General features: G+C 48.4%; 2 protein-coding genes across 2 annotated transcripts; one reads left to right on the top strand and one right to left on the bottom strand.

Annotated features, from left to right (window-relative positions):
* The first annotated feature begins 1,214 nt into the window (after positions 1-1,214).
* LOC109741889 (calmodulin calcium-dependent NAD kinase) lies at positions 1,215-5,855 on the top strand. Its single transcript, XM_020300976.4, has 8 exons — positions 1,215-1,825; positions 2,510-2,733; positions 2,861-2,922; positions 3,778-3,999; positions 4,213-4,342; positions 4,624-4,949; positions 5,159-5,300; positions 5,406-5,855. Exons 1-8 carry the CDS (start codon positions 1,729-1,731, stop codon positions 5,688-5,690), a joined length of 1,488 nt encoding a protein of 495 aa, XP_020156565.1. The 5' UTR covers positions 1,215-1,728; the 3' UTR covers positions 5,691-5,855.
* A 451-nt stretch (positions 5,856-6,306) lies between these two features.
* Positions 6,307-8,569, bottom strand: LOC109741878 (thioredoxin H1). The gene is made up of 4 exons (XM_073506369.1): positions 8,416-8,569; positions 7,907-7,936; positions 6,824-6,948; positions 6,307-6,731 (listed from the first exon to the last, which is right to left on the bottom strand). Exons 1-4 carry the CDS (start codon positions 8,567-8,569, stop codon positions 6,492-6,494), a joined length of 549 nt encoding a protein of 182 aa, XP_073362470.1. The 3' UTR covers positions 6,307-6,491.
* Between the last annotated feature and the right edge of the window lie 632 nt (positions 8,570-9,201).

Below are 9,201 nucleotides of genomic sequence, written 5' to 3'. Positions count from 1 at the left end.
GCAAGCGCGGAAAGCACTAGTCATCGTCCTTTATTTATAATGTTGAACTTAGAGTGGAATTTGTTATGTCATTGAACTTGGAGTGGTGGTAACTATTAGTAATGTGAAATTTGTTATGTCGTTGAACTTGGAGTGGTCGTAGCTATTAGTAATGTGGAATTTGTTATGTCGTTGAACTTGGAGTGGTCGTAGCTATTAGTAATGTGGAATTTGTTATGTCGTTGAACTTGGAGTGGTGGTAGCTCTATGTTAAACTTGAACTTATTGTGATGGTCCTTTCTAAGAAATGATGTCTTTGGTGAACACTTTTTAACCTTAATGTTTATTATACGAAATGTTGAAGTGTGGCTAAAAATGACCCAGTATGAATGACCAAAAAACACTAAGTGTTTGTGCAGCGCCTAGCTGGCAGGCGTCACACTCTACAGTGCAGCGCCCATCAGCAAGGCGTTGCACTGTACAGTGTGGCGCCCCCAGGCTAGGCGCTGCACAAGACTTAGCGAATTTTTTGGCCCAAACTGGAGGCCTACCTTCTGTTGCTCTCTGGATAGCTACAGACTTGTGCAGCGCCTAGCCCGGAGGCGCCACACTCTATAGTGCAGCGCCTTGAGCCTAGGCGTTGCACTGTAGAGTGTGGCGCCTCCTAGCTAGGCGCTGCACAAACACTTAGCGAAATTTTTGCCCCAGACTGGAGGCCTACCTTCTGTGGCTCTCTGGATAGCTACAGACTTATGCAGCGCGTAGCGCGGAGGCGCGACACTATACAGTGCAACGCCTAGCCGCAAGGCGTTGCACTGTAGAGTGTGGCGCCTCAAAGCTAGGCGCTGCACAAACACTTAGCGAAATTTTTACCCCAAACTGGAGGCCTACCTTCTGTTGCTTTCTGGATAGCTATAGACTTGTGCAGCGCCTAGCCCGGAGTCTAGGCGCTGCACATTCCATGTGTGGCGCCTAGCTCGGAGACGCTGCACTGCTGGGTGCGGGCCCAGGGGCTGCCACGGTGGACAGGTGTGCAACGCCGCCGAGCTAGGCGCTGCACAGTACGGTGTGGCACCGGCGTGACGGACGCTACACAAAAAGGTCAGGAGAGTGAAATAGTTTCGCATCCAATTCATTCTATGAAATGATTTCGTTCCGAGGTCAAAATTGTCAAATTTGCTCGTGTGGGCGATGGGCAGCAAAGTCAAAACTGCCCGCGCGCGATCATTTCACCCGTACGCTTTCTTTCTTTCTCTCGCCATCGCCAGCCACCGGCCGTTGGCCCCGCACCCTGCACACCACCACCACCAACCACCACCGCGCGCTCCTCCCTCTACGCCGTCGCGAGGCCGCGGACCGTACCGTACCGTCCATACATATACATACAGGCAGCCAGGCCTTCTCCTTCTTTCCTTCCACGCCGCGGCCGCCGAGTGCTCCCACCCCGCGAATCCCGGGCCGTCCGTCCCCATCGCCGCCGCCCGGCCGGCCGCGCATTCCGTCCGCTCCGCTCCGTAGCTTAGCTAGGGGCACGCCACTGTACCGCCTACCCCCGGGGCTCCAGGATTTCCGACCCACCCTCGGGTGGGTTGTCCAGAAGCATCGGCGACCCGCTCCCGCTCCCGCTCCGTATAAACAAATCCACGCCGCACCCTCCCTGTCTGATCTCACTGCCGCGGACGAGGAGGGCCTGTTGAGCGCATTTCTCGTCTCCCTTCGCCTTCAACCGCCGGAAGGTCAGGAGGGGGCATGAGGGACGACGGGCCCGCGGCGGCGCTGGTGCCGCGCCTGGCCGTCTCCAGCGCCAGCCGCGTCGAGGAGCTCGAGCGCTTCTCCCATTACGTCGGTACGTACTTGCGCCACTCTCCATCCCCTCCCCTCGCCGCCCCGTTCCCTTGCTTTAGCTTCAGCAGCCGCCCCGCCGCTAGGTGCTGTTTGCTCTTCGCTCCTTGCCTTGTATCCATCGACGGAGCAGCTACGCGTTTCAGTTTTGGCCTACCTGATAATCTGAATAGTGTTCCTGTTCGTCTGTGCTGCTTTTATGCTCATCCTTCAGTTTGTACCAGTGAATTACGCGATCAATTTCACCAGGTGAACATCCTCAGATTCTCGTGGTTCGCACCGCTGCCGCTCCTTGCCCCAGCGGATCCCAATCCAAGAAATAGGGACGCAGCCCGGAATCCCAGCTGCACAAGCATCCCCTCTCGATTTGTTAATTAAAATTACCGGCTCTGCTTGCTCATGGTGGACATTTAACTAGACACCCAACTTGCCCATGCCATACACAAAAAACTGTACATTAGATAATGTTTCTGTGACCCTGCCGGATGCACATCGCTATCATTTCCACCTCTTTTATACAATAAACTAGTAAAACCCACATCGCCATCAAAGAGATCCAGACGCACGGCATGTTCCTTCCTTCTGGCTCTACTAGCTTCACAATCCTATGACAATAATGCCGTTTTGGAGCTTCCCCTGCACCTTCCTGCCTGCCTGACAAAAACCTGTGGCCTCTCTTCTTCTCCAGCCAGGCAAATCGGGTTCGACCACGCCAGCGAGTGCCCCCACCTGTGCACGCTGGCCTACGACTACCTGCGCAAGAACAAGGGCTACGAGGACAACATATTCGCCTTCTTCCACAACACCGCCGACCCCGGCTCCCTCATCGTCAGCTTCATCGAGGAGCTCGACAAGTGCATACTCGGCTACTTCTCCTTCCACTGGAAATGCTCCACCTACATGATCACCCAGGTAAAAATTAAGGAGCGACGATGACGACGGCTTTTGAATGAAATCGACCTTCTCTTCTTCCTTCCTTGCGACGATGCTCTTCCACTGATATTTTGTATATTGATTTGATACAGTGTGATCTCCACAGGTTCTGACAGTGGAAGGCGCGCCCAAGAGAAAGCTCAGGAACATGGTATTGGAGGCCACTAGGTGATTGATTATCCATTCTTTAAGCGGCACGCGTCATAGTAGAGCCTGTCAATGCGTTGTGGTTGTCTATTCTTTGCTTTGCTTCGCCCATTATTTTTAGCTTACATCATCTTAGTGTATGTAGCTTGGTATGTCCCTCTTGTGTGTGGTTTGATAAGTTCTTCTTTATCGGCGTGCTGGATTTCGTCCTTGAATTATTCACACAGTTGACTTCTACTTTTATCTGACGGAGTGATAAATTAGTCAACCTGGCACTAGATCAACTTCAGAGCTCAGCGTGGGCTCTGTAGCAGAAACTGCATCTTTTGAGGTCAGGAGTGATGAGATTGAGATGGTGCCCATGTGCTAAGGTTTTAAATTACTCCCACAACCACATGTTGGTTTGTCATGAGACTTTCCGGGAAATGTCCCTTTGAATGAGTGCATTGCTAAATTCTCTGGTCCAGTTTGTGTCTGCGTTTCTTATTGTTAATCATGAAAGCAATTAATTCACTGCCAGTGGGATACAATAATTCTACTTGTGTATATCTGTCCGTTTCTAAAGCGAAATATGTCTGCATAGGAGAACTGTAGTTGAATTAATCCATTAAAAATGTGAAAAAAATACGAAAATAAAACCACAAGAACTGCATGCTTAACAAGCCCCTTCATGCATCATCTATCTCCCTAACTTCCTAGGCAGAGGAGTTTGAGCATATGTTTACAACTTAGATCTGAGATGGCATTTTCTTCTTAAAAAGAATACATAAACTCAATCTGGTTCAGTCATAAGTATGAGATATAATTACAGGTAATGATCTCTGTTTCTCTGACACCAAAACTGAAGTCTAGTATCTGAATCTCCTCTAAACACAGGAGTCAGAGATTCGAAAGGGTCACAAGAAACTTGAAGGTAACTAGGCTATTCTCCACACTGGTGGAAGAGCTGAAGGCCATAGGACTATCTCCCCAAGGTCCGGCACAGTGCAGCGATGTGATGGTCCCAGTAGCACATTGTGATCGCAGCCCAGTCCTACTCCTGATGGGTGGTGGAATGGGAGCTGGCAAGAGCACTGTACTTAAAGATATACTAAAGGAGTAAGTTGATCAATTCTGTACTTGTTGCTCACTGTAAATTTCTTCTGGCAACCTGCACACTTTGCACAAAAATGCCGAGTAAATGGACGAGAAATGCCGAGCTGTTAAAAACTGATTTGAGAAGACAGAAACATTACCGAGACTTTCCTCAAAGCAAGTAGAGCAGTTAAATAGAAGACTTTGTCTATACGCTGATCACCCTATAATTTGTAGATCATTTTGGTCTGGAGCAGCAGCAAATGCAGTGGTGGTGGAGGCAGATGCATTCAAGGAAACCGATGTTATATATCGAGCCATCAGCTCAAGAGGCCACCACAACGACATGTTGCAGACAGCAGAGCTGGTATGTGTTACTATGATTGCTATATATATATATATATATGCATATTTCTATGTGAGTAGCACAGTATATACCGATTAATTGACTGATCAAAATGAACAAGGTTGCACATTCTACTGGTTCAGACTTCTAATAATCAAAAGCGATATCAGAAACCAACCTGAAGCAAACCCAGAAACTCATCATTTCAATTATACTGAAAGGAAACAAGCAATTTATCCGAACTGAATTAGCTGATGAACCATTATGCACTTCTTATATCGTGATTCACAACGTCGATACAGGTGCACCAGTCATCGATGGACGCGGCCTCATCCCTCCTGGTGACCGCCCTGAACGAAGGGAGGGACGTGATCATGGATGGCACGCTGTCGTGGGAGCCATTCTTCCAGCAAACGGTAGCCATGGCAAGGGCAGTGCACCGGCAGCGGTACCGCATGGGCGTCGGCTACAAGGTCACTGAAGACGGGTCGATCACGGAGGATTACTGGGAGCCGGTCGAGGCCCGAAGTACCGACGAAGAGAGCGAGATGAGGTTGAGGAAGCCTTACCGCATCGAGCTCGTCGGTGTCGTCTGTGATGCCTACCTCGCTGTTGTGAGAGGAATCAGGTGAATCTCCTACTAATTCAGTCCATGCCAAAATTAGCCCCTGCATCGCTAAAATTCTGCTCATTCTAGTATCTCGCGCTATCGCCATTTGGCCGAACTACTTTACTTCAAGTACTGAACATCTCACCCAACAGAGAGGAAGATTTCTGCTCATACTTGAATGTGGAAACACAGAAGCATTTGTATCTAAAAAAGTTTGGCATTGGCAGGAGAGCGGTGATCACGGGGAGAGCGGTGAGGGTCAAGTCCCAGCTGCAGTCGCACAAGCGATTCGCCACCGCGTTCCGCGGATACTGCGGCGTCGTCGACAACGCGAGGCTCTACAGCACCAACTCCATGGGTGCCCCAAAGGTGAGGACTAGCCACCGCTCTGTCCGAAGCCAACAATGAGAGTACAACCCACTCTTGGAGCTGGAGTATCATGTTTGTTGAACGCTGTTGCGCATGGCATTGCAGTTGATAGGGTGGAAGGACGGCGAGAGCAACCTGCTGGTGGACCCGGAGGAGATCGGGTGCCTGGAGCGGGTGAGCGGCCTGAACGACGAGGCCAACTGCGTGGACGAGCTCTACCCGGACGGGCAGCCGTCGCCGTCGGCGTGGCAGGACCTCGTCGCGTCGCCGTCGAGGGCGTCCGTGCAGCGCGAGCTCAGGGCCGCCGTCCAGGCGAGCGAGGCGCGCTTCCGGGCCGCGTCGCTGGCCGACGGTGCCCTCCGCGGCGACGCGCCGGTACAAACTTTTTGAGTCCGGCGCGTGCGGTGCGAATCATCATCCGTGATGAGGGCGTTTTCTTTCTCCCTTTCCTTCTTCTTCCTCTTGACACTGTCAGGCTGGGGTTTTCCGTTGGGTTGAGTGGTGCTAAATGATGGATGGCTCGCCGAAGAGGCCGTGCTTTCTGCCATCTCCAAACCCGATCCATCATTGTGTACTCTTCTCGTATCGAAAACACACACACACACACACACACACACACACACACACACACACACACACACACACTCACTCACTCACGAGCGTCGGTACAGTTTTGTGTGCTTTGACAATCTTCGATATGAGCATAACACGTACGCGTTACAAATCGGGTTCGTCGGCGTGCCCAGGAAATGGAGCTGGTCCGGATGCATCTATCTGTCTATATACCAATATATAAAAGATCTAATGGAACAAGGATTCGTCAATTGGTAATCGTGTGAACAACGTCGCACACAACTCGTTAAGCAAAACCGTTTGCGATCGAGCCAACCATTGCACACGGTTGAACCGTGCTCCCGGACTCCCGGTATCACATATGAGTCGCTCAATCAAAGTGTGTGCGATGTCATTTCCGTATCGCAGGCGACGAATTCTCCGTTGCACGCGGTTGAACCTTGGACACGGGTTTAATTTCTTTTTTATTCGTGGACCGATGTTATCATCACATACAGTTTGTCGCCAGTGTGCGCGATTAAGAGGGCTTAACATTACATTACGTATCTGCACCAGTGCCAGCTTATCCATGAGTTGAGCGGTAGCAAGCAGCGGCTGACACACATCTTATTCTCGAACTCAGAGTTGAAGGACCATTTTATTTAGGCGAATACTACCCCTACCTTGGCAGCTCCACGGATGCATGCAGTTGAAGGACCATCTTATTCTCGGTACTTCTATGCATGCAGTTGCACTGTGCTTCGCAATCTTCCCGCTCAGCTCCTCCTTGGCAGCTCCCACAACCTTGTCCACGACCTTTCCTTCCTTCATAAGCACAAACGTCGGCATGGCCTCGACACTGAACTCCTCGGCAATTGACTGTTTGTCACATAGATATATTGTTGTTAGGACAATAGTAACTCAGAATTTGCACGGTATTCTTCTGTAAACAGTGCCAAAAGCTCCGCTACCTTCATTTCATCAACATCCACCTTGAGGAAAAGAACATTTGGAAGCTTCTTGGCAATCTCATCTAAGATTGGAGAAATGAAGCGGCATGGTCCGCACCATGTTGCAGTGAAGTCGATCACCACCTGTTACAAGAAAAAACAGGCCAATATGAACTTGAGAAATATGGAAAGCCTCGGTTAGTTACACTATTGCTATTTTTTCTTTTCTTTACAGTCACTATTGCTAATTCAAAAGCATAATATTCACGAAAGTGGCAACTAATCATGGTACGGCGATCGCTCACAAAGTGGCGAGACCGACTCAGACAACGTTCATGCCAGGGTGACACATCCTGGATGGGGTTGTTGTCTTGCATGAAATGATTCACGAGCTACACTCGAAGAAACTTGATGGAGTTGTCTTCAAAGTGGATTTTGAAAAAGCCTATGACAAAGTTAAATGGCCATTCTTGCAACAATATAGACGCATGAAAGGCTTCCCGAGAAAATGGTGCCAGTGGATTGACACATTTGTCAAAGGGGGCAGCATGGGTGTCAAGGTAAATAATGACGTTGGTCACTATTTCCGAACACGAAAGGGTTTGCGATAGGGAGACCCTATGTCGCTTATTCTTTTCAACATTGTGGCAGATCTTCTAGCGGTTCTCATTAGCCGAGCCAAGGAAGCAGGTCATGTTGCGGGCTTAATTCCTCATCTTGTGGATGGTGGGGTATCGGTACTTCAGTATGCTGATAACACCATCATCTTCATGGAACATGACATTGAAAAGGCAAAAAATATGAAACTTATTCTTTGTTTATTCGACCAGTTATCTGGTCTCAAAATTAACTTCCACGAGAGCGAACTCTTCTGCTTTGAAAAAACCAAAGAAGAAGAGGATCAGTACAAACATCTGTTCGGTTGTGAGTTAGGCTCTTTCCCCTTTAGATACCTTGGTATCCCAATGCATTTCCGTAAACTTCTTAATAAGGAATGGAAAGCTATTGAGGATCGCTTTGAGAAAAAGTTGAGTTGTTGGATTGGTAAGCTTATGTCTTATGGGGCAAGGCTCACCCTAATCAATGCCGTTCTCACACACTTACCTATGTTCACATTATCTTTCTTTGAAATACCTAAAGGGGTAAGAAAAAGATTAATTACTACAGAATCAGTTTTTTTTCGCAGTCTGATGAACATAAGAGTAAATACCGCCTGACAAGGTGGGATGTGATCTGTCGCCCTAAAGACCAATGAGGTCTAGGGGTGAAAGACCTTGGGATTAAAATTAAATGCCTTTTGAGCAAATGGCTTTACAAGATACTTATCGAGGACGGGGTTTGGCAAGAATTACTTAGGAATAAGTGCCTTCATTCAAAAACCCTCTTCGAGGTTCAGGCAAAACCAACAGACTCACCTGTCTGGAAAGGACTCATGGGAGTTAAAAATAATTTTTTTCGCAGAGGGACGTTCATTGTAGGAAATTGTCTAACTACTAGGTTTTGGGAAGATAAATGGCTAGGGGACATGCATGCCACAGCCATGCAATACCCTCGTCTCTATCATATTGTGCAGCGGAAAGATGCTTCTGTTGCATCTGTGATGGGCCACATACCGTTGAATTTTGCCTTTAGAAGACCACTGATTGGGGACAAATGGACAGACTGGTTAAATCTTGTTGAAAGGTTGATGATGGTCAACCTTTCACACGAATCAGACACATTCTGTTGGAAGTTGACTACTTCTGGTGCCTTCATAGTCAAATCCATGTATGCAGACCTCATCAATGATGGGCAGCCTTTTCACCACAAATATATATGAAAAATGAAAGTCCATCGAAAATAAAAATCTTCAGGTGGTACTTGGATCGCAAGGTCATCCTGACAAAAGATAATCTGAAAAAAAGATTGACAAGGATGCACTAAGTGTTGCTTTTGTGGCGATGAGCAGTCGATTAAGCATGTATTCCTTAAATGCCCACTTGCCAAGCTACTATGGCGAACGGTCCACATAGCTTACAATCTACGTCCAACCACGAGTAGTACGAATATATTTGAAAACTGGTTAGTGGGGGTGCACCCCAAGTTGAAGTCTCAGATCCGTGTGGGAATTTGTGCTTTACTTTAGGTCATTTGAAACACTCGTAATGATTGTATTTTTAACAGAACGAAAGTTCCGAACTTTTTGCAAGCTATCTTCAAGGCCACCAACTGGATCCATCCGTGGTCTATGCAAGGAGGAAGATCGGGCGCCCACGGTCTTTGCGTGCAACCGATGGGAAATGGTCTCTCGGGATTTGCTCAGCCGATTTGGTTGGCGGCCTACTAGTAGGATTTGTGATGCATGAGGCTCATTTCCCTATGATATTTTATTTTTTAATTTGCCCTTGGGGCAGTCATGT

This window comes from Aegilops tauschii, chromosome 1 (assembly GCF_002575655.3).
Source record: "Aegilops tauschii subsp. strangulata cultivar AL8/78 chromosome 1, Aet v6.0, whole genome shotgun sequence".
NCBI lineage: Eukaryota > Viridiplantae > Streptophyta > Magnoliopsida > Poales > Poaceae > Aegilops > Aegilops tauschii.
This window is presented reverse-complemented; position numbering and strand designations above follow the sequence as displayed.

Coding starts and splice junctions, on each gene's coding strand:
- LOC109741878 (XM_073506369.1), bottom strand. CDS start 8,569: ATGGATTTGACTATGAAGGCACCAGAAGTAGTCAACTTCCAACAGAAT. Junction 6,949..7,906: donor GAAAGATAATGTGAACATAG/GTAAGTGTGTGA, acceptor TTTTCTTGTAAC/AGGTGGTGATCGACTTCACT. Junction 6,732..6,823: donor TGGATGTTGATGAAATGAAG/GTAGCGGAGCTT, acceptor TGTGACAAACAG/TCAATTGCCGAGGAGTTCAG.
- LOC109741889 (XM_020300976.4), top strand. CDS start 1,729: ATGAGGGACGACGGGCCCGCGGCGGCGCTGGTGCCGCGCCTGGCCGTC. Junction 1,826..2,509: donor GCGCTTCTCCCATTACGTCG/GTACGTACTTGC, acceptor CTTCTTCTCCAG/CCAGGCAAATCGGGTTCGAC. Junction 4,950..5,158: donor GCTGTTGTGAGAGGAATCAG/GTGAATCTCCTA, acceptor TGGCATTGGCAG/GAGAGCGGTGATCACGGGGA.